The 27,454-nt window shown below is 52.4% G+C and overlaps 1 protein-coding gene and 1 non-coding gene across 2 annotated transcripts; one reads left to right on the forward strand and one right to left on the reverse strand.

Annotated features, from left to right (window-relative positions):
* Nucleotides 1–761: 761 nt before the first annotated feature.
* On the reverse strand, nt 762–18,300 carry LOC123346579 (zinc finger protein 251-like). Its single transcript, XM_044984055.1, has 4 exons — nt 18,126–18,300; nt 17,387–17,500; nt 6,422–6,469; nt 762–862 (listed from the first exon to the last, which is right to left on the reverse strand). Exons 1-4 carry the CDS (start codon nt 18,250–18,252, stop codon nt 762–764), a joined length of 390 nt encoding a protein of 129 aa, XP_044839990.1. The 5' UTR covers nt 18,253–18,300.
* Nucleotides 9,207–9,278, forward strand: TRNAD-GUC. Its single transcript has one exon. It is a non-coding gene; the product is annotated as a tRNA-Asp (tRNA).
* Nucleotides 18,301–27,454: the final 9,154 nt, after the last annotated feature.

The following is a 27,454-nucleotide window of genomic DNA, read 5'->3' on the forward strand; positions in this document are numbered from 1 at the left end:
ACAAGAATGGCCTTTTATGTAAAAACCCATGATTAAATTGAGTCTTCCTAACTAGTGATTTAAATCAAATCCCCCCTGCCCGCTGTGCTCTTGCCCCCGGCCTCTTCATTCCTCAGGGGGGGCCCACAACTCTGGTTCAGGCAGCCCAGACAGCTCCAACTTTTGCACTAGTGCCGGTAGGGTGACCGGATGTCCCAATTATATGGGGACAGTCCTGATATTTGGGGCTTTGTCTTATATAGATGCCTATTACCCCCCATCCCCTCCTGATTTTTCATACTTGCTGTCTGGTCACCCAGTGCTGGTAACATGCGCCCAGAGATGCTGCAGCGGGATCCATTGATCGCTAGGACCCAGGAGCTGCCGGGAGGCGGCTCCGGGCAGCGAGCGCTGGGCTCCGGCCCGGCAGCAGGAAGTGACTCGCAGCCGCTGCGGTGACTCTGGTTCCCAGGCTCCTGGCGAGATCCCCGAGCCCCGGGGGGCGGCTGGTGCTGGGAGCCCGGAGCCCTGGCTGCAGCCGGGAGAGGGGAATCTCCAGCAGGGCCCTTCCCGCTGCTCCCCCCCCAGGAGCCTCTCCCAGGGCAGAGCCCCCAGCCCGGCCCGGCCCCTGCCCCGGGGGCCCCGCTCGGAGGGAAGGTGAGAGAGACCCGGCACCCCCGGGCTGCAGGGGGAGGTTTGGCCCCAGGCTGCTCCCAGTGGAGCTGGCTGCGATTCCCGCCCTGGGCCCGGGAGAGCTGCCGCCAGCTCCCGGTGTGTGGGGGTCAGAGGGAGCCCGGCTGGGCCATGCTGGAGGCTGGGACAGAGGCATGTGGGGGGTGGGGATTGAGGGAGGAGAACCGGGGTACAGGCCCTGTCAGGCAGGCTGCAGGGGAAAACCCAGACATAGGAGCAGAGGGGATAAAAGCCCCCCCCCAGATGGGCTGAACCAGCTGCCGTGGTTGCGAACTTGTGTGTGTGTGTGTGTGGGGGGGGCATTAGGGCTTTTTCTCCCCCCTTTCCTAGGCTTTTAGCACCCATTTCCCAGGGCCGTGTCCTTAAAGGCCCAGTGCATCGCATTGCCCAGACAGGGCCACGCTCTCCCCTGCTCCCCCCCCATAAGATGTTACTGATCTCTTAGAGGACACTTGATCTTGTGAACTATTTACAGACACCCCCCTCCACCCTCCCAGAGCTCACTGTCACACCTGCTTTGAGTGTTTAAAAGAATCCAGGTCTCAGTTCCTGTGTCTGCGTAAAGCTGCTCAGCGCTTCATCCGTGTATCCTCACCACTGTCCCTGTTCCCCTGAGTTTCACTCCTCTTGGAATCCAGGCTGGGCCGTTTCACTCCTTTACATTAGTTCCTTATGAAAATATTATTTTTCATCCGCTGAGTCCAAAGGCGGGCTCCCGGACCACGAAGCTGGAGCAGGCACCTCTGATGAGTGTACCTTTGTAAATACACTACAGGGTTTAAAAGCAACGTGTTTAACGATTCATTTGCCCTGAAGACTTGGGATGCATTCGCGGCCAGTACAGCTCCTGGAAAAGTCTGTTAATGTGTCTGGGGATGGAGCAGGAATCCTCCAGGGACATCTCCATGAAGCTTTCCTGGAGGTACTCCAAAAGCCTTTGCAGAAGGTTTCTGGGTAGGGCTGCCTTATTCCATCCTCCACGGTAGGACGTTTTACCACGTCAAGCCAGAACCAAGTAGTCTGGAATCATTGCAGCACAAAGGATGGCAGGGAATGGGCCTGGGCTTTGGTCGCATTCAAGCAACACTCGGTCTTTATCTCTCTGTGTTAGCCTCAGGAGAGTGATCTCGTTCATGGTCACCTGGTTGAAATAGGGGAATTTGTTTAAGAGGACAGTCAGAGGAGCCAGTTTATGCTGAGCTGTTTGCATTTGGCTGAAAGGGATCATCCCTGATAATAGCAACGCAGTGTGGGGAAGGGGTGAAGGGATCAGCCCAGAGAATTGGGTTGGGGGGGTGGTGTGTGCTGCACATCCACCCAAAAACCGCAGTCCATGCTTTTAAATGACCAACCCAACTGGTATTGGTTGCTATGGGAAAGGAGGGCGCTGCAGTTCAAAAGCATTCCCATATGTTATGGAGGAAGAAGCCAACCCCATGTACCCTTTGGCTTACCATGGCTGCCTGCAAACCGAACTCTATTGCCCAGCCGTGTGTGATGTGTCACACCATACCAGCAAGCACTTGATATAAAAGGCAAAATGCGACCTTGTACCTAAAGCACATGTGCTGTCTGCTGAGAATTGCTTGATTCACTGTGAAGGAGTCTCCCTTTTGTTTTCTGAAATGTATCTTTTAAAATTCTACTCTCCCTTTTTTTCCTCCCACAGGTGCAAATGTCTATCATCTCCATCCCTGAGGTTATCGCAGATTAGAAGGCAAAAAAAAACAAAAAAACGCACCCGTGATGACATGCTTTCCTAGCTCATGCAGTCCTCCCGCACTGATAGAGCACAGTTGAATGTGTGGAGGCAAACAATGGCAGAGTCCAGGAAAGCATTAAGTGAGTGCAATGAGAGGAGGCAGGAGCTCAGAGAGAGGAGGCAGGATGCGATGCTCAGGCTAATGGGGGAGCAAACGGACATGCTCAGGTGTCTGGTGGATCTGATGCGGGAAAGGCAGCAAGAGCACAGACTGCTGCTGCAGCCCCTGTATAACCGCCTGCCCTCCTCCCCAAGTTCCATATCCTCCTCACCCAGATGCCTAAAGGGTTTCCTCCCTGCACCTTGCGCTGGGGGCGGATTTGCGTGACGACTGGGAACTGAGAGGTATTCCACAATACCTGCGGGTAGTGGGGACCTGTGGGGCATTCCCCAGTGCCCGGGAAGAGTTGAGAGCCATGGGCCCACGAGAATTGGGGACCACTGGTGGATTCCCCCACCTCCGTTGGTGGTGGCTTGCAATCTGCGGGGTGTGTTTCACGACGGCTGAATGAAACTTCCCCCACACGTGAGGCATTTATGAAATTGTGGCCCGGGTTCCAGGGAGCCACACTGCGATTGTTCAAATAGGGCAAACTGCAAAGAATGGGGCCGACAATCCTCAAAACGGGGGGATATTGCAATCCTTAGAGTCACCAAGCCAGCAACAAAGCAGCTCCTGCAATACCTTACCTACTACACAGAGCCAAAGCACAGCTCCCTCACAGCAACCCAGCCTTGGGCTCCCTCCCAGACAGCCCACTTCAACACAATGGGGATTGTGGAAAATCTTATTCATCACATTACAAAGTTCCACCAATCCCAAAGGATCCTATACACTATCCACCAGGTTAAGGAATACTTCAGTTCTGACCCAAATACACACTTACAGCCAATTCTTATTAACTCAACTAAGATTTATTAAAAGAAGAAACGAGAGAGTGTGCTGCTTAAACGATCCTTATCCATACAGCGATGCAGAGAGTTCTTAGGTCAGTTTCACTGTAGAGATGATGCTTTAGAATTGCAAAGAATCCTTTACAGAATCATTTCATCAAGCTATAGTCCAATGTCCAATTTCAATGTCAGGGTGGTCCAGAAGGGACTGGAGATCTCTGTCTTCCGACTCCCCCTAGCCCCCCCCCCCAAAAAAAAAAACCCTGCTTAAGCAGATCAGAGACAAAAGGATAATTTTTGCAGCGTCTCGACAGCACACAGTCATTGGCTGAACAATAGGCTTTTGAAGTAACCTATTTCCTAAACATCACTGGTAATTAATTACATGGATTAACATGAGGTGATTCTCCATAAAGCAGTTCATAGACAGTTTACCACAAACTTTCAGGAGACAAACAATGACATCATTACAGCCAAGTTTTGTCTAAATGTTAATATTCCTTTTTCATCTCTGAATTCACAGAATACAGCCCTAGACAGGAACTGTTTATTTCCATTGTTAACCTCTAACAAGATACAGCTAAACAAAGACTACTACAGTTACCATCTTCTTCCATGTCTTTAACAATACACATTCACCTTTCGAAGCTCTAGTTTATCTGAGGAGGACACACTTTTCTAACATGTCTCTAAAGGTTGAATCTAGGTCAATTACATGCAATTTCCTTAAAACCTTCTGTCCCTGCATCAGAGAAGTTTATAAGTGAAATTTCCACACAGTCTAAACACTTGTGAGATCTCTCTCTCTTGTGTGGATTCTCTGATGTTTAAAAAGGCGTGACCTCCATATGAAACCTTTTCCACAGAATAAACACTTGTGTGGTCTCTCTCCTGTGTGGATTCTCTGATGTATAAGAAGGTCTGACCTCCGTATGAAACTTTTTCCACATTCCATGCACTTCTGGGGTCTCTCTCCTGTGTGGATTGCCTGATGTTTAACAAGGTCTGACCTCCGTATGAATCTTTTCTCACAATCTAAACATTTATGGGGTCTCTCTCCTGTGTGGAATACCTGATGTTTAACAAGGTCTGACCTCCATACAAAACATTTTCCACAGACTAAACATTTATGGGGTCCCTCTCCTCTGTGTAATGCCTGATGTTTAAAAAGAACTGATCTCCGTTTGAAACTTTTCCCACAGTCCAAGCACTTGTGAGGTCTCTCTCCTGTGTGGATTCTCTGATGTTGAATAAGGTCTGACTGCCATACAAAACTTTTTCCACAGACTAACCACTTATGGGGTCCCTCTCCTCTGTGTAATGCCTGATGTTTAACAAGATCTGACCTCCGTATGAAACTTTTCCCACAGTCCAAGCACTTATGGGGTCTCTCTCCTGTGTGGATTGCCTGATGATTAAAAAGGTCTGACCTCTGTATGAAACTTTTCCCACAGTTGAAACACTTATGGGGTCTATCTCCTGTGTGGATTGCCTGATGTTTAAGAAGGTCAGACCTCTGTATGAAACTTTTCCCACACTCGAAGCACTTGTGGGGTCTCTCTCCTGTGTGGCTTAGCTGATGTCTAATTAGCTCTGACTTCCAAAGGAAACATTTCCCACACTCGAGGCATTGATAGGGTTTCTTTCCTGTATGGCTTCTCCCATGGTTATTCAGGTCTGAGTGATTATTGAAGTTTTGTCCACTGTCCAAGCACTGAAGGGGTTTCTCTCCAGTATGGATTGTCTGATGTGATCTCAGAATGAATCCTTTCCCAAAACTGAGGCATTCACAGCATTTGTCTTCATTGGAATTTGTCTGCTGGGTTGTGGGATCATTGTCTCCTCCCCTATAATTAATAGATTCATCCACTTTCTTTTTTGGGTGGTTTTCCTGCAGCTTCTTTGACCTGTGCCAATTTCCACAGGTTTCTCCCTGTTCCCAGCATTGGGAAAAATTCCCTTCAGCTCTTTCCACAAAGGTCCCCAGTGGTTCCACTTTCCCAGGAACTTCCTGATGATGATTCCCCTCCTCATTCTCACTCCCTCGCTCAGCACCTGCTGGGAGAGAGAGATGATCCAGAAAGGAATTTTTTTGCTGGAGAGAAAGAGGAATAGCAACAAGGGTGAACACGACACAAAGACTGAGCAATTGGATTGTGCCTCCACAACCCACCCAAACACTCACAGGGAAGGAGAGATGGGAAGGAAACTCTTGCAGCCAACAGGCTGTGTAGAAAGCCATGAGTGATATCTGCTGACTACTGCGCTACCCTGGGTGAGATGAGGAAGAACTGAGGGTGCATCGTATTTTTGGGATTCTCAAGTTTTTCCTTCATTCCCCATTTCTGTGTCAGTCCTCACCTGTGCGATCACCTCTCAGGCTCTCTCTTTCCTCACAGACCCGGAGATCGGGCACCCATGGCTCTTCCCCTCGTTCCAGGCGGGAGATCAGCTCAGGTTTGGGAATGGGAAATCCTGCGCAGGGGGTGAAATCAGACCAGATCAGGGTGCATGGAGCATTGGGAACGCATCTGTCACAAGGGACATTCTGTGAGCGGAACCTGTCCCTGTGCTCTGCTGAGGAACATGGAACCCAAGAGGACGGGAACGTGGTCCCTGAGCCCCCTTGGGAGAGGCAGACCTCTGGGGAGGTGAGGGGAATTTTTACACCCTCACTAGGAGTTCCCAGGATCTGCCCAGTCTAGGGGCCTTGCTGATGTACACACAGCTCTGGCATTAAACCCCTACCTGTTTCTAAGCTGTCTCAATGGCAGGAGCTATTCCCAAGAAGGGCGGTAAATAAGGATTGTGTGTGCAAATAGGAATCAATACAGAAAGGACAATGAATGAATTCTGCCCCTTTGAAAGCTGGAGGGGTGGAGATGAGCTGGCATGGCCATAAGGTTTTGAAACCATGTCTCACTGAAGAAGACACGGAGATGCAAGTCTCTCTCACATGGCAGCTGTGCATTATGCAGAACATTCTAATAACCAAGGGGACGGGAATCCCTTACCCAGTGAGGTCACCATCTCGTAGTTCTCCCGCATGACGTCCCTGTAGAGGGATCTCTGAGCGGGGTCCAGCAGAGCCCCCTGCCCCTGGGTGAAATACACAGCCACCTCCTCGAAGGTCACCGGCATCTGGAACAACAAGAGTCCCTCCCTCAGCACCTGCTGCCTCAGCCACAATCCCGCTAGTCACAGGAAAAGGAAAAAACCTCAAAGCTTTGGGAGGCCAGAGTAGCAGAATCTGACCCCTATTGTTCAGAGCAGCCAGGAGGGTTCAGGCGGTGGGAGAAGGTGAGAGCTCCTTGTCCCCCCCAGCACACGGAGCAGGGCAGGGTCCTCTCATTTCCCACACAGCTGCCAGACACAGGCTGATACAGGAAGCAGAGCTCTGAGTCGGGGACAGGGACAGGAATCTCAACAGCTTCCCTGCGTATTTCACAGCAGCCTCTGGCCAGTGGGGTCAGGCTCCAACCCTGTGCAGGGGGGTCTGTCCTGTTTTTGAAATGGGTGAATGTCAACAGTGTGCCCTTGTTGCCAAGAAGGCTAACGACATTTTGGGCTGTATAAGTAGGGGCGCTGCCATCAGATCAAGTGACGTGATCACTCCCCTCTATTCGACACTGGTGAGGCCTCATCTGGAATACTGTGTCCAGTTTTGGGACACACACTACAAGGATGTGGAAAAATTGGAAAGAGTCTGGCGGAGGGCAACAAAAATGATTAGGGGGCTGGAGCACATGACTTATGAGGAGAGGCTGAGGGAACTTGGATTGTTTAGTCTGCAGAAGAGAAGAATGAGGGGGAATTTGATAGCTGTTTTCAACGATCTGAAAGGGGGTTCCAAAGAGGATGGATCTAGAGTGTTCTCAGTGGTAGCAGATGACAGAACAAGGAGTAATGGTCTGAAGTTGCAGTGGAAAAAGTTTAGTTTGGATATTAGGAAAAACTTTTTCACTAGGAGGGTGGTGAAGCACTGGAGGTGGAGGGTTACCTATGGAGGTGGTGGAATCTCCTTCCTTAGAGGTTTTTAAGGTCAGGCTCGACAAAGCCCTGGCTGGAATGATTTAGTTGGGGACTGGTCCTGCTTTGAGCAGGGGGTTGGAGTAGATACCTCCTGAGGTCCCTTCCAACCCTGATATTCTATTATTCTAACCTTGAAACTTCTGTCTTTTAGTGAATATTTGGGAACCAAGTTCTATATACAAATGAGACATGAGAAAAAAACACTAGGGTGCTAGATAGAGAGAGAAAATAACAATTACCTAAAGCAAAGGAAACTGAAGGAGTTTTCAGACCAGCCTATGAACTCAGTCAGCACTGAACTCAAATGACAACATTGCAATAGAAACAGGAACTGTTACAGTGTCACCCTGAGATGTGATCACAGCTATTAATATTTCCCATGATTATTTGCCATTAAAAATATGAATTCCAGGGCACAGTGATGTTCCTCCGCACAACACTAATGGAGTTGAAGATGAAGAGCTCAGAGTAATGAAAAGAATATTTTCATAAGGAACTAATGTTAAGGATCAGAGGGGTAGCTGTGTTAGTCTGGATCCGTAAAAGCAGCAAAGAGTCTTGTGGCACCTTATAGACTAACAGACGTTTTGGAGCATGAGCTTTCGTGGGTGAATAGCCACTTCGTCCCATGCATCCGACGAAGTGGGTATTCACCCACGAAAGCTTATGCTCCAAAACGTCTGTTAGTCTATAAGGTGCCACAAGACTCTGCTGCTTTTAACGTAAAGGAGTGAAACTGTCCAGACTGGATTCCAAGAGGAGTGAAACTCAGGGGAACAGGTAGGGTGACCACACAGCAAGTGTGAAAAATCGGCTCAGGAGGTGGGGGGTAATAGGCTTCTATATACAAAAAAGCCTCAAATATAGTGACTGTCCCTGTAAAATCAGGACATCTGGTCACCTTAGGAACAGGGACAGTGGCGAGGACACACAGGTGAAGCGCTGGGCGGCTTTACGCAGACACAGGAACTGAGACCCGGATTCTTTAAACACTCGAAGCAGATGTGACAGTGAGATCTTTGTGGGGGTGTCTGTAAATATTTCACTGGATGAAGTCCCCTCTAGCATCTCAGTAATATCTTATGGGGGACGGGAGCAGCCCTAGCCAGCGATGCACTGGGCCTTTAAAGACACGACACTGGGAAATGGGAGCTGAGCTCCTGAGAAAGGGGGGAGGAAAAGCCCCCTCCCTATTTTTGCAACCACTGCACCCGCCTCAACCCATCTGGGGGCAATGTTTATTCTCTCCCCGCTTCATGCCTGAGTTTGCACTTCCGCCCTGTCTGGCAGGGCCTGTGCCTAGGCTCCCCCCGCCCCGCCCCCACCGGGGCTGGCGGCAGCTTCCCCGGGCGGGAATCGCAGCCAGCTCCGCTGGGAGCAGCCTGGGGCCAAACCTCCCCCTGCAGCCCGGGGGTGCCGGGGGGGAGGGGCGGGTCTCTCTCACCTTCCCTCCGAGCGGGGCCCCCGGGGCAGGGGCCGGGCCGGGCTGGGGGCTCTGCCCTGGGAGAGGCTCCTGGGGGGGGAGCAGCGGGAAGGGCCCTGCTGGAGATTCCCCTCTCCCGGCTGCAGCCAGGGCTCCGGGCTCCCAGCACCAGCCGCCCCCCGGGGCTCGGGGATCTCGCCAGGAGCCTGGGAGCCAGAGTCACCGCAGCGGCTGCGAGCCACTTCCTCCGGCCGGGCCTGAGCCCAGCGCTCGCTGCCCGGAGCCGCCTCCCGGCTGCTCCTGGGTCCTAGCGCTGAAGGGATCGCGCTGCAGCATCTCTGGGTCCGGCTCCTGTTCCACTCCCAGGCGCTCAGGGCGGAAGGGTCCATCATGAGCATCTCGGCTAGGACCCATATAACCACTTCCTCGTTAGTATAGTGGTGAGTATCCCCGCCTGTCACGCGGGAGACCGGGGTTCGATTCCCCGACGGGGAGTGCGATGCCTTTTGGCTGGAACAAGGAGCAATATCTTAAATCGCAATGGGGGAGATCTAGGTTGGAGATTAGGAAACACTGGTTCACGAGGAGGGTGGGGAAGCACTGGAATGGGTTCCCTAGGGAGCTGCTGGAATCTCCTTCCTTCCTTACAAGTTTTTATGGCCTGGATTGGCAAAACTAAAAAATATGGTCTTAGGTAAGCGGGGAGGGCTATTGTGGGGAACTTTCCTGGCTTATACACCACCCTGGTGGAATAGAATAGCAGAAGGATCGGAGTCCTTGCTCCCACTCCCTTGACCCAGAAGCCTGCCTGACCTCAAGGACTAGTCCCCGAGACTTTGACGGTGTTGGACCAAGGATTCCTGAGGGAACTTAACCTGCAATCTTGTTGGGATCACTGAGGAAGGAGACTAGGGCGTCTCCACTCCGGGGTGCTCTCTTCTCCTTGGACACTTCCCTGACTATTGCATAGCGTTCACAACAAATACAATTGATTAAGCAGCAAGTAATAAAAAAAATTAAGGAAAAAATGGGAAAGGTGAAAGGAAAACACGTCACCCCGCTCTGTGAGCAGGGCCGGATTAACCCTCCAGTGGGCCAGGGTTATGAGATTTTGTGAGACCCTTGGTTGGGGGCAGAGCCGTAACTAGCTATTTTTGCGCCTGAGGCAAGAATATAAAATTGTGCCTCCCCGCCGCCTCACCCAGCCCCCCAAAGCACCCCCCCCAGTGCTGCCCAGCCCTGTGGAAATATACCCTCCCAGCGCTGCCCACCCCACGGAAACAAACCCTCCTTCCCCAGTGCCGCCCCACCGAAACAACTGTGGGCCGAAAAGGAAGGGTGTGTGTGTGAGAGAAACGGCATGCATAGGGTGACCAGACCACAACAGTAAAATAGGACCTGCCCTCTCCCCTGCTTGGCCCCGCCATCTCACCCCTCTTTACCCCCGTAGCATCCTGATGGCTTGCTGCATCCGTCCTAGTCTGTCCCCCATCCACCACTCACCGCCTCCTTTCACCTTCTCCCTCCCCTGCCAGAAACCCCCATTCCCGCTCCTAGAACTCCTGCTGGCTCACTGCTCACCTGCCACTTGTCCACCCGCTCCCACCTCTGCTCGCTGCTCACCCCCCCAGTATAAAGCCTCATTCAAAGACCCAGGGACAGGGGCGGCTCTAGGATTTGCGCTGTCCCAAGCACGGCGGCACGCCGCGGGGGGTGCTCTGGCGGTTGCCGGTCCCACGGCTCCGGTAGACCTCCTGCAGGCATGCCTGCGGATGCTCCACCAGAGCCGCAGGACCAGTGGACCCTCCACAGGCACGCCTGCGGGAGGTCCACCGGAGCCCCCTGCCACCCTCCCGCGGGACGCCGCCCCAAGCGCGCGCTTGGCACGCTGGGGTCTGGAGCCGGCCCTGCCCAGGGATGACTATATTACTGCACACAGCAGTCAATCAATGCAGTTGTAGATAAATCTCTGCATTATGCATTTTTGTATAAGTTTTATATGACTTTGTATTGAACCTTGGTAATATGTTATAGGGGGCCCCTAAGGTAGTATAATTAAGGTAAAAGAAAAATGTCTTTTTGCCAGAAGTAGAATAAGATCTTCCCCCCACTTTGTAGTTGATTGTCCTCTTGAAGGAACGAGGTGTGAATGAGGAAGGTGTGGAAGGCAGCACCTCCCGTCAGCTGCAACCCTTGGAGAGGGGCTGGGAGCCAGACCAGATCAGTAGAACAGGTCAGCCACTGACCCCTAGGCTCGCTCACCTCCTCAGCCCCCCACCCCCACAGCTTGCCTCCTCACCCCCCACCCACTCGCTTCCTCAGCCCCCCACCCCACTGGCTCACCTCTTCAGCCCCCACCACTGCCCGCCCGCTCACCTCCTCAGCTCCCCCATCCCCCCCGGCTCACCTCCTCACCCCCTACCACTGCCCACCCGCCTCTTCAGCCCCCCTCCCTCACCTGCCACTTGCCTACTCACCCCCTGCGGGCCACCAGTGGCCCCCGGGCCACATGTTGTGCAGGCCTGCCGTAGGTTGAGGAACCCTATTCTAGCGTATACTGTACTTTATGGTAATTTTCACTATACACGATTTTCCTTTTACACGGTGACTTTAGAACCTAACCCCCGTGTAAGATGTGATTCCACTGTAGTGTAAAAAAAGTTATTGGGACACCCCTTTTTGGCATCCCCAAATCTTGGCGCCCTAGGCGGTCGCCTAGTAGTTACACCGGCCCTGACAGTATCCCCAGCCCAGGTGACGTGACAGCCAGTGGTGGATTTACAGTTAGTGGGGCCCCCCTGGCCCTGTGCTCAGCTTCATTTTTGGGGCACCTCCTTGGGATCCGGCCAAGAAAAAGACCATTCTCTCGTATCTCCTCCTGCCCCCGTTTTTCATTCTTTTTTCTTCATCCTCCTCCTATAAGTAATAGCAAGTAAATGAAAATAAAGTGAGGAACCTTGATTGTTCTTGGAGTCTAACTTATTTTTCCACAGACCATTTGAAAATCACAGAGGGTCTTGACTGACCACTTAATGAGCTTTCCAAATATTGTAAAAAAACATTGGGGTGCGGGGTCTGGCCAGGAGCTAGGGCGAGGGGACTTGGGGTTGGGGCAGGAGGTTGGGGTGTGGAGCGCTTGTGTGGGGCAGCTCCTGTTTGGTTCTCAGGAGGGGGGTGGGGACGTGGGGGGGGGTGCAGGAGTCAGGGCAGGGGGCTGGGGATGTGTGAGGGGGTGCAGGTTTCAGGGCAGGGGCTGGAAGGCATGAGGTGGGATGCAGGAGTCAGGGCTGGGGAGGTGTGAGGGGAGTGCAGGGGTCAGGACAGGGGGCTGGATGTGTGTGAGGAGGTGCAGGGGGCTGGGTGTGTGTGTGGAGGGTGCAGGAGTCAGGGTAGGGGGCTCAGGGTATGTGAGGGATGCAGGGGCTGGGGGTGTGTGAGGGGGTGCAGGGGGCTGGGGCGGAGGGTTGCAGGGGTCAGGGTGAGCAGAGGGTTGGGGGTGTGGGCTGGGGATTTAGCGTTGGGGGGGAAGGTCTCCTGCACTTATCTGTGGTTGCCTTGACTGCCACTGTCGAAACTAAGGCCACCTTACTTCTGACCATAGCATCAGACAAGCCGTGAGGAAGGAAAGGAAAGGGAATGTGGGAAATCGGTGGTGGTGGGAGAGTGCTAACTCTTTAGTTTTAAATTTTTTCTTTTCTTTTCCATGATGCCCCCCCCCCCCCCCAAACAGGAGCAGACATTCAGAGGCAGCGCTTGGCAAAGGAACAGGAGCAGTAGCCACACAATCGGTATCAGAGTTTTCAGTCCATGAACAATAATGGGTCGTTTAACATTGGAATCAGCAATAGAGTCTGCGTCTATAAGAAAATGGGCACATTTACCATGGGAAAACTAACCTGCATTAACTAGCCTACTGCGAAAACATAAAAGAAAGGGTGAGGTCGGCACGGTGTCCCCCGGCCTGACCAATGCAAAGGAGAAACAGAGCAATTTGTTTTAAAAATTATTTGACTTGGGCCGTAGAAATCGGTACAGTTGCCAGAAGGAAGAACATCCCTGAAATGTACAGGTCTGTCGCATCTTAGGCGCATTTAACATGCACAATTTCAGCTTTACGCAGTCGGAAAAAAAACAAGAAAAAAAAAAGGAGAAAAATAACAATTAAAATACCGTTTCTGTAGTGTGGGCGATTCCGCCCGCCATTACACTCAATGTAATTTTGACTATACGCAATGTTCGCTTTACGCACTGACTGCGGAGCATAACCCCAGCGTGAGATGAGACCGACCTGTATCACAACAAAAAATGTAGCATGCAAAAAAGACTGGGAACTTAAATAGGCAATTAAGAACATAAGAACAGCTGTACCGGGTCAGACCAAAGGTCCATCTAGCCCAGTATCTGTCTACCGACAGTGGCCAATGCCAGGTGCCCCAGAGGGAGTGAACCTAGCAGGCAATGATCAAGTGATCTCTCTCCTGCCATCCATCACCACTCTCTGACAAACAGAGGCTAGGGACACCATTCCTTACTCATCCTGGCTAATAGCCATGTATGGACTTAACCACCATGGATTTATCCAGTTCTCTTTTAAACCCTGTTATAGTCCTAGCCTTCACAATTAGAAGTACAAACAACATGGTAGAAAAATCTACATCACTGCATGCAATAAATGAAGTCATAGAAAAGTCAAGTGGGCCATTCAGAGTGTGTGGGGGGGGGAGGCGGGGGTTACTTACAGAAATAAGGTTTTAAAATCAATTTTCAATTGCAAGTGGTGGAGGGGAATCACATTTTCCCAGAAGTGTAAAATAGCATTGAATGTTACAGGATTGTACAACCATCCTAGATATAGGGACCATTTGGAACAGGGAGCAGTAAAATTAAGAAGCTAGTACACCCCAAAGGCTCAAACACAAAAAGATAATAAGACAAAAAACAAAGTTTATTCATTTCTTTATTTAAATTCTAAACTGTTGGGTGCACGACTCACGGGATTTGAATTCTTGGGGTTGTATATCTATGTTTGGGGGGTGGAAATCACAAAGTTCCTTTTGAGAAGCCCCGTATAGGACACACTCTAAGGCCCGTAGGGACAGATTTCTAAAGGGATTTTGGCCACTAGTGGCATATTACAAAGTATCCAGGTGCCTTCAACCTTGAAGCTGCTAGTGAGCATTTGGGAACCAAGTTCTACACACAAATGGGACATGGGATAAAGCACTGGGGTGCTGGACAGAGAGACAAAATAGCAATTGGCTAAGGCAACCCCCATTGGGGGATCAAAGGAAGCTGAAGGAGTTTTGAGACCAGCCCAGGAAATCAGTCAGCGCTGCGCTCACATTACGCCATTGCAATAGACACAGGAACTGTTACACCAGACACACCGGGAGATGTGGTTGCTGAGGGGGATGTAAAAGCTTAACCGGTAAACATTAGGCTTCTCGGTTAACCGGCCTTAACCATTAACTCCAGCAGCCCCATGCTGGCCGGAGGGACCCCCTGGTGCTGGGACCCCAGCGCCCGTCTCGGCCACGTGGCCACGGCAGAATCTCAGCCGGATCCCAGCCCCGGTCCAGCACCTGTGCTGCCCCCCTCCCCGCCCTGATTGTGCCCCTGGGCCCCTCTCCTTCCCCGGCCCCAGCTGGGCCCCCCTCACTCTGTGTTCAGTTTGGCCCTGGCCCACCTTCCGCCCCCCCCCCCATCTGCCCCCCTCAGATCCCCCTGACCTGTAGCCTCCATCCACACCAGCAAGGCCAGGGTCAGGGAAACAAAGCAGCAGATGGGAGTGTGTGGGGTGGTGAGAGATGGGTGGTAACATGATCCTGCCCCCAACTGTGCACACCTCGGGAGCTGGCAGCAGCTTTCCTGGGCCCAGGGCAGGCAACCGCAGCCAGGGGCCAAACCCTCTCCAAATAGCCCCCAAACCCACCACACTGCAGCCCCCCCTGCCATGGGAAGGAGGCCCTTGAAGAATTCCACCAGGATTTCAACAATTTCCACCCCACCATTGACCTCAGCCTGGACCAGTCCACACAAGAGAACCACTTCCTGGACACTACAGTGCAAATAAGTGATGGCCACATAAACACCACCCTATACTGGAAACCTACTGATCGCTGTACTTACCTACATGCCTCCCGCTCCCATCCAGGACACATCACACGATCCACTGTCTACAGCCAAGCCCTAAGATACAACCGCATTTGCTCCAATGCCTCAGATAGAGACAAACACCTATAAGAACTTTATCAAGCATTCTTAAAACTACAATACCCACCTGGGGATGTGAGGAAACAGATTCACAGAGTGAGACGGGTACCCAGAAGTCACCTACTACAGGACGGGCCCAACAAGGAATATAACAGAACACCACTGGCCATCACGTACGGCACCCAGCTAAAACCTCTCCAGCACATCATCAAGGATCTACAACCTATCCTGGAAAATGATCCCTCATTCTCACAGACCTTGAGGCAGGCTAGTCCTCACTTACACACAGCCCCACACCTGAAGCAAATACTCACCAGCAACTACACACAGAAATACTATCCCACCAAACGCCATTGCCAACTCTGTCCCCATATCTACTCTAGCGACACCATCATAGGACTCAACCAATCACCCACACCATCAGGGGCACATTCACGTGCACATCTACCAATGTGATATACGCCATCATGTGCCAGCAATGCCCCTCTGCCATGTACATTGGCCAAAACAGACAGTCTCTACGCAAAAGAATAAATGGACACAAATCAGACATCAGGAACAGTAACATACAAAAGCCAGTAAGAGAACACTTCAATCTCCCTGGACATTCAATAATAGATTGAAAAGTAGCCATCCTGCAACCAAAAAACTTCAAAAACAAACTTCAGAGAGAAACTGCAGAGCTACAATTCATTTGCAAACTTCACACAGTCAATTTGGGCCTCAATAGGGACTGGGAGTGGCTGGCTCACTACAAAAGCAATTTTCCCTCTCTTGGTACTGACACCTCCACCTCAATTACTGGGAGGGGACCACATCCACCCTGACTGAATTGGCCTTGTCAACTCTGGTTCTCCACTCCTAAGGTAACATGGGCCAGTATATTTATGCCTGATCTGAGTCAATTATATGCAAGCTCTTTAACCCATTCTTGTCACGTGTCACAGAAGTTTAGATCCTGTGTGGATTCTCCCATGTGTAATGAGGTGTGATCGCTGTCTGAAACTTTTCCCACACTCCAAGCACTTATGGGGTCTCTCTTCAGTGTGGATTATCTGATGTTTAACAAGGTTTGACCTCCATATGAAACTTTTCCCACAGTCCAAGCACTTATGGGGTCTCTCTCCTTTGTGAATTGCCTGATGTGAAACAAGGACTGACCTCCGTATGAAACTTTTCCCACAGTCCCAGCACTTATAGGGTCTCTCCCCGTGTGGATTCTCTCATGTGAAACAAAATCTGATCTCTGTCTGAATCTTTTCCCACAGTACAAGCACTTATAGGGCCTCTCTCCTGTGTGAGTTCTCTCACGTGAAACAAGGTCTGATCTCTGTCTGAATCTTTTCCCACTGTGCAAGCAACTGTGGGATCTCTGTCCTGTGTGGACTGCCTGATGATTAACAAGGTCTGATGTCTGCTTGAAACTTTTCTCACAGTCCAAGCACTTATGGGGTCTCTCTCCTGTGTGGATTGCCTGATGATTAACAAGCGCTGACTTCCGCTTGAAACTTTTCCCACAGTCTAAGTACTTATGGGGTTTCTCTCCTGTGTGGCTTTCTTGATGTGAAATTAGTGCTGACTTTGAACTGAAACATTTCTCGCACTCGAGGCACTGAATGGGTCTCTCTCCAATGTAGCTTCTCCCGTGGTTATTAAGATCTGAGAGCTTATTGAAGCTTTCCCCACGGTCCAAGCATTGAAGGGGTTTCTCTCCAGTAAGGATTGTCTGATGTGTCACGAGCTGTGATCTCACAATGAATCCTTTCCCACACTGCAGGCGGGGCCAGGATGTCTGTTCCTTGGGATTTGTCTCCTGGGCTGTGGGATCCTTGTCTCCTCCCCTACTGTTAATAGATTCATCCACTGTCTCCCCTGGGTGGTTTTCCAGCAGCTTCTCTAATGTGTGCCGATTTCCCCAGGCTTCTCCCTGTTCCCAGCACTGGGAAAAATTCCCTTCAGCTCTTCCCACAAAGGTCCCCTGCGGTTCCACTTCCCCAGGAACTTCCTCATGATGATTCCTCTCCTCATTCTCACTCCCTCGCTCAGCACCTGCTGGGAGAGACATAAGTCATTGTGCTGGGGAGAAAGAGGAATAGCACCAAGGGCAAACCCAACACAAAGACTCAGCAATTGGACTCCGCCTCAACATTGCTCAGTCTGCCTCCACTTCTCACCCAACACTCACAGGGAAGGAAAATTGGGAATTAGGGAATTAGGGAAAATTGGGAAAATTAGGCTAACAGGCTGAGTGGAATGGCGTGAGCAATATCTGCTGATCACAGCCCTGCTCTGGGTGAGATGAGGAAGAACTGAGGGCGTCACTCACACCATATTTTGGGATTCTCAACCTTTTCCTTCATTCCCCAGATGGATTCTGTGTCAATCCTCACCTGTGCATGTTCCTTTCGGGATCTCTTTTTCCTCGCAGGCCCGGAGATCGGGCACCCACGGCTCCTCCCCTCGTTCCAGCCGGGCGATCAGCTCAGGTTTGGGAATAGGGAATCCTGTGCAGGGGGTGAAATCAGACCAGATCAGGGTGCATGGAGCACTGGTGGAGTATTTGTCAGAAAGGACATTCCATGAGCGGAACCTGTCCCTGTGCTCTGCTGCAGAAACGTGGAATCCAAGAGGACGGGAACATGGTCACTGAGCCCCCTTGGGCAGAGGAAGTTGTCTGGGGAGGTGAGCTGAATTATTACTACACCCTCACTACATGTTCCCAGGATCTGTGCACTCTGGGGGCCTTGCTGACTCACACACGGCTCTGGACTTAAACCCCTGCCTCTTTCTAAACCTGCAGAACCCAAAGCCCTCCCCAGGGCTGGAGCTAGTCCCAACGAGGGAGGTGAACAGGGATTGTGTGTGCAGCCGAGAAACAACACAGACAGAACAATGCTGGATTTATGCCCCTTTGAAAGCTGGACGGGTGGGGATGGTTTAGCTTGTCCACTGGGTTTTGACACCTATGTCCCACTGGAGTGGGCACGGAGATGCAAGTCTCTCTCACATGGCAGCTGTGTATTATGGAACCCATTTACCTCTGATCTAACTGACATGGGAAGAACATGACCAGATTCAGACACGCAGACCCCACGGCTTCTAATATCTGAGGGGATGGGAATCCCTTACCCAGCGAGGTCACCGTCTCGTAGTTCTCCTGCATGATGTCCCTGTAGAGGGCTCTCTGAGCGGGGTCCAGCAGAGCCCCCTGCCCCTGGGTGAAATACACAGTCACCTCCTCGAAGGTCACCGGCATCTGAAACACCAAAAGGCCCCAGTCATTATCTGCTGCTCCAGCCACAATCCCAATAGTCACAAGGGAGGAAGCATAAAGAAATGGAAGCTCTGGGAGGGCCAGAGTTGCAGAATCCCACCCCCACCCTGCTCAGAGCAGCCAGGAGGCTTCACGGGGTGGGAGAAGGTGAGAGCTTCTTGTCCTCCCAGCACACGGAGCAGGGCAGGGTCTTCTCATTTCCCACACACCTGCCAGCCACAGGCTGACACGGAAGCAGAGCTCTGAGTCGGGGACAGGGACATGAATCCCTACAGCTTCTATTCGTATTTCACAGCAGCCTCAGGCTAGTGGGGTCAGGCTCCAGCACTGGGAGTCTGGGATATGTTCCCAGCCCTGTGCAAGGGGGTTGTATCCTGTTTGAGAAATGGGGTAATGTCCCCTCTCCCATCCCCTGCCACCAATGGGCCTACTCAGAAAATCAGCAGGTTTCTCACACCCTGTCTCCTCCCTGCCTCTCCCTCACCCCACCCAGTAGCTCCCTGAAAATCCCCTACCTGACCTGGCTCCATCACAGCCATTTCCCTTCCCTGTCTCCTGGAAGATGGGCCAATCTGGATTGAAATGTGGACACGATTCCTCAGCCTGTTGGGGTGATGGGCGAGGTTACAGAAGGGGCTTCAGTCCATGTCACACCCCGATTCCCCCCAGACTCTTCAGACCCTCCCAGTAACAGCATCTCTGAGCCAAATGCTAGAAGAAGAATAGAATCAAAGGGGCCATTTTGGAGGATTGCCCCCCATTGCAGTGTAAACCCCACTCCCTTAGGAACAGCAGGAACCCTCTGGTAGCAACACCTGAAGAAAGAGCTGCCCTGGACTCCCCTGGCAGCCCCCAGGGACAGGCAGGCAGAGGCTGAGCCCATTGGCCCATCCACACTCCCCTTCCCTCCCCACCACCCTCCGCCCGAGCCAGCAGTGACTCCGATCTGACTCCAGGGTGGCTGAGATCTGAATCCTGCAGGGAAATCCCATGAGGCCCACGGGCAGCCCCCAACACTCAGGACACACGGACCCCATCAGCATGGGTGTGTGTGACAGTAACATACTGGGAGCAGGGTGTGGGTGGGGCGCTGGGTTTTTGCCTTGTAGCCTCTGCGTCCTGAGGGGTTGGTCCCCCCCAGGGCCGCCCAGAGCGGGGGGCAAGAGGGGCAATTTGCCCCAGGCCCTGAGCCCCACAGGGGCCCCCGCCAGAGTTTTTCGGGGCCCCTGGAGCGGGGTCCTTCACTCGCTCCGGGGGGCCCGGAAAACTCTTGCGGGGCCGGGCGCAGGGGCTTCTTCTGCTCACGGTCTTCGCCGGCGGGAGGTCCTTACGCTCCGGGGCGGAAGGACCCCCCGCTGGCGAATTACCGCGGAAGCGGGACCTGCTGCCAAACTGCAGCCCGGTCTTCGGCGGTAATTCGGTGGCGGGGGGCTCTTCCGTTCCGGGACCCGCCACCCAAGTGCCCCGAAGACCCGGAATCCTCTGGGCGGCCCTGGTCCCCCCCTTCTCCTCATCACTCCCAAAGCTGGTTTGATCAGTTCCAGGAGAAGAAAAGCTTCTCTCCGCCCCTCCCCCCTCGTGTCCCGTGGGGCGGAGAAGCTGCCTGGGCATCTCCCCCGCCCCTACCACCGCCAGTCTCCCCACATCCCCCCTTTCCCTCGCAGTGCCCCCCCCTCACATCTTCCCCAATTCCAGCCTTGCTCCCCTCGGCCCCACAATCCCCCCGCATCGCCCCATCTTCCCTTCAGTGCCCCCGCCCCCATCCCAGCCCGCCCCCCGCAGCCCCAGCCCCCGCACCCTGCCCCCACCCCGCTCCCCCGCCTGCCCTCACCCCCGGCACCTCTTTAGCCTCCGCCCCCTGCAGCACGGGGGTGCCGGGGGGGGGCGGGTCTCTCTCACCTTCCCTCCGAGCGGGGCCCCCCGGGGCAGGGGCCGGGCCGGGGGCTCTGCCCTGGGAGAGGCTCCTGGGGGGGGAGCAGCGGGAAGGGCCCTGCTGGAGATTCCCCTCTCCCGGCTGCAGCCAGGGCTCCGGGCTCCCAGCACCAGCCGCCCCCCGGGGCTCGGGGATCTCGCCAGGAGCCTGGGAGCCAGAGTCACCGCAGCGGCTGCGAGTCACTTCCTGCTGCCGGGCCGGAGCCCAGCGCTCGCTGCCCGGAGCCGCCTCCCGGCTGCTCCTGGGTCCTAGCGCTGAAGGGATCGCGCTGCAGCATCTCTGGGTCCGGCTCCTGTTCCACTCCCAGGCGCTATGATCAGAAGGGCCCATCACGAGCATCTGGCCCAGGGGGTCTCATGACCAAATTTGGTGGCCTCAGAGTGTGGCCAGCAACTCTCGCTGGTGGCCGCTCTGACACTTTCCCCTATAATCCTAACTAACTTTAGGAGAAACCAATAAATATGCACAGAGGTAAGAGGGGGGAACGTTCCTGCCTCTCTCTTTGCGGGGAAGAGGAAGTGGAGGGGGGCAGCCCAGCAGGTCACACACAGCTTGTAGTGCAGCCGCATTGCTGGGAGAGAGCTGCTGCTGGTCGTCCAGGGAATTATCTCAGTCCACCAGCAGGGCACCCTCCTCTGGTGGCGTCTCACGCTCTGTCACTGCTTCGCTGGCTCCATGTCTTCAGAAGCCAGAGCCGCATCCCTCCTGGACCAGTGTCCTCTTCGGGGTACAGCCCTCTGGCTGAGCCCCAAACTCCGTTCCCCCCCTTTCTGCGGTGTAAAGGTTTGCTTTAGTGGGACACTACTGAGAGTATCCAATTCAGGATGAACTGCTGAGACCAAGGGCAGGCACAGCCCCTGATAGGTAGTCCTTCACTCACAAGGTACAGCAAAAAGCAAACTTCTTTGTCATCACTCTGGCTAACAAAGTCAGAGAAGCAATTCCCTCGGATATTCCAGTCCCCTTGTATCACCACTAGAAGCATTGCTTAGAGGGATGAGTGGTCATTAAAATCAGTGTCCCCAGTTAAAGGTTCTCCTGATCCCAAAGGATCAGCTGCACACTCATGTCAATATACAAATCAGATCTTACCCAGAAATCATGCTGTTACCAATTCTTTAGTATCTAACATTTAAAAGTTTATTAATAAAAAGAAAGGTGAGTTAAAATTGGTCCAAGGAATCAAATACATACAATAATCACAAAGCTCTTGATTCGGCAGCGATGGAATAACCTGCAGGTTTATATCAAGTTTCTTGTTACTCCCAAATCATTAGAAGGACCTCCGTTCCCCGGATGGAATGCTCCCCTTCGTATAAATGCATAGTCCATTGGTTTGAGCAGCAGAGAAGCTGGAGCAGGAAAGAGGTAAGATGGAGATGTTTCCAGGGTCTTTTATATCTTGCATCATGTGCAGGGAATCCCATTGAAAAGAACAGTAATAATGTCCAGTCACATGAGCCATCACATGGGCAAATCACTCATCCACGCATGACTCAGTTCTTTACAGGCAAAAGCCATGGCGCACACACTAGTTTGAATGTTCCCAGGAAGGCTCATCAGATGTGGACTGGAATCTCCCAAGGCCCATTGTCAGTCAGGTACTTCTTGATGGGCCACGCAATTTGAATTGTCCCCTCACAATACGCTGGCCAAATGCTTCACTGGTGCTACTCAGAATCAAACTCATGGAAGTACACGTATGTAGCCAATACTCATAATTTCAAACACAACAATAACATATGCATGCAACTAGAACAAACATACCCAGCTATTGCTATCCTTTCCATAGGCACCTCACTTGACCACCTTTGCACAAGATTTCTTGCAAACACAGAACAGTGGTTGCAACAATGATCCATATGATATTTTAATCAGATCGCGTCATACAGGAGAACCAGCAGCCCAGCCTGTCGCCGTGGTGCCGAACTGCAGCCCCTAGTACAGCCCTTCCCTCAGGGGCAAACTGTGGTTCTTTGATGGGCCACTCTCTATGGCAGCAAGTGGGACAGACCCGCTTGCTTCTCTAGGCGCCTCGCCCAGGACCCTCTAGCAGCAGCACTTACTGCCTCTCCTCCAAGTGCTGCTGCTTACCTCTTTATCCCTGGGCCACTTCCCTGTAGCCCCAGCACCTTCCCTGCCTCCTATTGGGGCTTCTGTCTGGCAGCCAGTGAGGCTGCAGCTCCGCTTACTCGCCTGACCCCACCCTGCTCTGCCTGACACTTCTCTTTATAGACAGCTAGTCCTCTTCCATCAGGCTGGAGAAAGAGACTGTTCTCTGCTCTGCAGAACAGTCCTTTTTATATGGCCCTCGCTGGCTGCTCCATCAAGCCTCCTTTCCATTGGCTCTCTCCGCAAGTCCTCCTCTCATTGGCTGGGCTTTGCACAGCCTCCCCAAGGGCTGCTTTAACCCCTCTTCTCCCAGAGTGGGAAACTGCACTACACCTAGGGTGACCAGACAGCAAATGTGAAAAATTGGGATGGGGGAGTGGGGGTAATAGGAGCCTATATAAGAAAGAGACCCAAAAATCAGGACTGTCCCTATAAAAATCAGGACTTCTGGTCACCTTAACTACACCTCACCTTGTGAATACCCCTGCTGCATCCCCTCCAGCACCCACTCTACCCCCTCCAGCTCCCACCTTCCTCAGTGTCTCTTTTTGGGCACCTGGGATATGGTCACCCTAGCAACAAACATACACTAAAAACTCACCATTCTACATGCACTGGTGTTACACGCATTTCAACGGCAGATCATGACTTTTCCAATGATCCCTCACCAGGCCTACATTGTACACGATTGTAGGAATGTTACACTTCCTAAGCGCTAAGGGGGTTGGAATGCCGCCCCCGGATTTAGAGCGGCTGAAGTGATTCCCACACCCCCACACTCCCGATCAGGAGACACATAGATAAAGCGCCGACCAGGTGCATATTTCTGGAGTACACAGGGCATAAGGCACCAATCAGGGGAGGGGGCGAAGTAGTTGGCTTATGTTAGCACATGCGCATAATAGAATGATTTATGTAACCATTATAATAAAAGACGTGGAAAACCCCCGCTTGGGGCGCTCCACTGGAACAGACTGACGGACTTGGCTTCATTCATTACTACACACGATATATCAGAACCATACATAAGTGGTGAGCATGGGGGGCAAAGAGAGTCTCTGTCATCCCAACACAGGACACTGAGGTAGATGGGGAAGGGGTGACCGGGTGGACTGTCGGGTTCCTCATCTCCCTCTGGCCTCAGTGATGGGGGTCGGCATGGCTTCAAGGCTGCCCAGGTCTGTTGACATCCCCGGCTCCCTTCTTGCCTCAGCCCAAGTTTGGCATCTCAAGAATAGGGAGACGCTACTGCCTCCCCTATCATTGTCCGGGGTGTCGTTCATGGACCTTTAGAGTTCAGGGGCAGCTTCACACGACACAGCCAGTCCAAGTTGAGTCCCTCCCTCTCTGGTACCAGTGCAGCAAGTTCACAGTTCTCAGCCTCGGCTGTCAGGCTCGGAGGAGCAAACCCAGCAGTTTCCCAGCTCTGTTCCCCCAACTTCTCCCCCTCCCAACGGTATCTCACATCTCTGCAGGGATCAGGCAGTGTCGTGGAAATTACCCAGGCCTTGCGTTTGGATCAGACAGCCTGAGGCTTCTTTATTGTAACACAAGCATGCGGGGAGAGACAGCTGCACCGAGCCGCTCTGCAAAGATGAAAACAATAAAAGCTTACATAGATTTTTAACAATATACAGATAAGGAAATATTAATGAGGAAATGTGCTTATTAGGAACACAGCAAAACCAAGTTGTCCCGTTTTAAAGAGTTGTTCTTTTGCGGTTAACGGCTTTCTTAAGATTACCTGTTGCAATTGTGTTTCTCGGAGCTCCCTCATTCCCCCTCTTTATCATGTACACAGTTAACTTGACAAAAGTTTAGGCTCACTTAACACTGCTTTCACAGGCAGTAACTTCCATTTCAGTCTCTGCCTCTTGCATTCTGAATCTAGGGGCTGGTCTACACTGGGGGAGGGGGTATCGATCTAAGATATGCAACTTCAGCTACATGAATAGCATAGCTGAAGTCAAAGTATCCTAGATCGATTTATCTCAGGTCTTCACGGCGCAGGATCGATGTCCGTGGCTCCCCGTGTTGACTCCGCTACCTCCACTCGCTCCAGTGGAGTTCCGGAGTTGACAGGAGCGCGTTCGGGGATCGATATATCGCGTCTAGATGAGACGCGATATATCGATCCCCGAAAAATCGATTGCTACCTGCGGATATGGCGGGTAGCCTGGACGTACCCTAGCTCTCACCATCAGTGTTCATGCTGAGAGACACTGATCACTGGAGGGATAGCTCAGTGGTTTGAGCATTGGCCTGCTAACCCAGGGTTGAGGGGGCCACTTAGGGATCTGAGGCAAAAATTGGTCCTGCTAGTGAAGGCAGGGGGCTGGACTCGATGACCTTTCAAGGTTCCTTCCAGTTTTAGGAGATTGGTATATCTCCAATTATTATTATTATTACTGTCATTGTTCAAACCACACACACAAAAATCTCATGACAAAGGGTTACACAAACATTAAAATAAAATAATATCTAAAAAAGGATGATTCGTGCAAATGACCATTTGTCTCTTGAAATCTGCAGGAAATCTGAGCTACAACCTATCCAACTAAACTAATATCAAATACGTGACCTCACGGCCTTCACGAAGAGAGAAAAACCCACAGGCCAGGGTGGACTATAAAATGATTTCACATTCATAAAGTAAAATCTCAGAGAGTCTTAAGAAATTTATCCATTTTCTTCTGAAGTGGCTAAACCAGCTTCACTTCTCACCTCCTTATTCGGCTGTATGAGTTACAAAAGTTTTAGCATCATCATCATAAAAGAAAGAGAATAAAAGACAATACAACCTTCCCATCTATAAATGATGGACTAAACCTAGAAAAAGCCAGGAAGCAATTTTACCAATAGATGGAAATAGGGCTATAAAATCTGAAGGTCAAACTGTGCTTTGAAGTTCATTGAGATTTCCCTGCCCACTCCCAACTCTGTGACACTTCCTTCTCCAGCACTCAGGCGTCTGACCTAAGACCATAGACATCAAAGCTGTGACTCCTAAGCCTGGAGAGCCAGGGACAGGGCGGTAAGTGACACCTTGGGAGATGGAGGGATAGAACGGAGACAGGTTAAACTTTCCATGGCTGGGACAGAGCCTGCTGTGTTGAGAGTGGAGCATGACAGTGACAGGGGAAGGAGGTTTTAGAGTGGGAGCCGTATTAGTCTATATCCACAAAAAGAATGAGGACTCCTTGTGGCACCTTAGAGACTAACAAATTTATTTGGGCATAAGCTTTCGTGGGCAATGACGCACTTCATCAGATGCATGGAGTGGTGCATACAGTAGGAAGACACACACACACACACACACACAGAGCATGAAAAGATGGAGGTTGCCATACCAACTCTGTGAGACTAATCAACTCAGGTGAGCTATTATGTTTTCCCCTACTGTTACTCACACCGTCTTGTCAACTGTTTGAAATGGGCCATCCTGATTATCACTACACACGTTTTTTTTCTCCTCGTAATAGATCACCTTAATTGATTAGTCTCTTAGAGTTGGCATGGCAACCCCCATCTTTTCATGTTCTCTGTATGTATATCTTCCTCCTGTATGTTCCACTCTATGTATCTGAAGTGGGTTTTAGCCCACAAAAGCTTATGCCCAAATAAAGGTGTTCGTTTCTAAGGTGCCACAAGAACGCCTCATTCTTTTTTTAGGGGAAGGAGGGAATCTCTCACACTCACCCCGTTGCCCTGAAATAGCAGAGAAGCTAAAACACCCCATTTTACTGTCCCTGCTCCCCACTTTTTTAGCATCTAGTTAATTCTGGTGCATAAGGGATAAAATGTACAAACACTAAATGCTTTCCGGCACGGCCTGGTGTAATGCGAGACTATCTGGGAAGGAGAAAGTCTGGCCCCCAAGGGGGAACTCAGGGACTAGCAATCACTCTGCTAATGGGAGATTGGGGTGGGGGGGGGTCAGAAACTGTGTTCCCTGCAGGCTACGCAGTTGCACTGCAGGCTATCGAGGGCCATGGAGGCAGGCAGGGAGGGGCCCCTCTGAAGGTTTAGCCCGGGTCCACTGGAGCTGCAGGGGAGAGGAACCCCTCCCTCAGCCCGGCCCCGGACTACAGGAGCTGCGATGGCTGGGGAGAGGTGCCTCTCACCCAGGGCCGGCTCCAGGCACCAGCCAAGCAAGCTCTTGCTTGGGGCGGCAGATTCTATGGGGCGGCAAAGCCCAAGGCTAGGGCGGCACGTTGTTTCCTGCTCTGGCCGCCCTGTAGGGGGCAGCAGTGTGGAGGAGGGGAGCGACCTGCAGCAAACTCGGCAGGGCAGCCCGCGTCCTTCCCTCCCCGCCGACTGGAGCAGCGCAGAGCCCTCCCGGCAGGCGGCGATCAGGGCCGCGGGGTGAGCACCCCGCTGAAGCCCTCGCCACCCCCTTTTCTCTCTGGCCCCCGCTCCCTCCCCATTAGACCAGGCGTGTACTGCAGCACAGGGAGTCCCCTGGCTCCGGCAGCCCTGGAGGGTTTTGTTTTGTTTTTTCCCCTGCTTTGCCGGCCGCGCCGTTCCCCCCCCCACACCCCGCTTTGCCGCTCCGCAGGTTGTTTTTTTTCACCTGCTTTGCAGCTCCAGCCGTGCAGTGTTTTTTGTTTTGTTTTTCCACCCCGTGCTTTCCCGCTCCGGCTGTGCTGCAGGTTTCTTTTCCCCCCCTGCTTTGCCGTTTCAGCCGCGCCATTTTTTTTGTTCCCCCCACCCTGCTTTACCGCTCCGGCCGCACCGTGGGTTTTTTTTGTTTTTTTTTCCCCCCGTTTTGCTGCTCCGGCGTTGCTGCATTCCTCCCCCCCCCACTTTGCCGTTCCAGACGCGCTGTTTATTTGTTCCCCCTACCCCGCTTTGCCGCTCTGGCCGCACTGTGGGTTTTTGTTTTTTTTTCCCTGCTTTGCCACTCCGGCGCCCCTCCCCTCTTTTTTTTTTTGCTTGGGGCGGCAAAAAAGCCAGAGCCAGCCCTGCTCTCACCTGGCCCCGAGCTGCTGTGGTGAGAGTGGGCTGGGGAGAGTCCTGTCCCCAACGCAGCCTGCAACCCAATTCCCTCATTCCCAGCCCCACCCCACAGGCCTAGCCAGAGCCATCACCCCTCCACACCCAACCCTCTGCCCAGCCCTGAGCCCCCTCCCACTCTCC

The sequence above is a fragment of the Mauremys mutica genome, chromosome 12 (genome assembly GCF_020497125.1).
Source record: "Mauremys mutica isolate MM-2020 ecotype Southern chromosome 12, ASM2049712v1, whole genome shotgun sequence".
Lineage (NCBI taxonomy): Eukaryota > Metazoa > Chordata > Testudines > Geoemydidae > Mauremys > Mauremys mutica.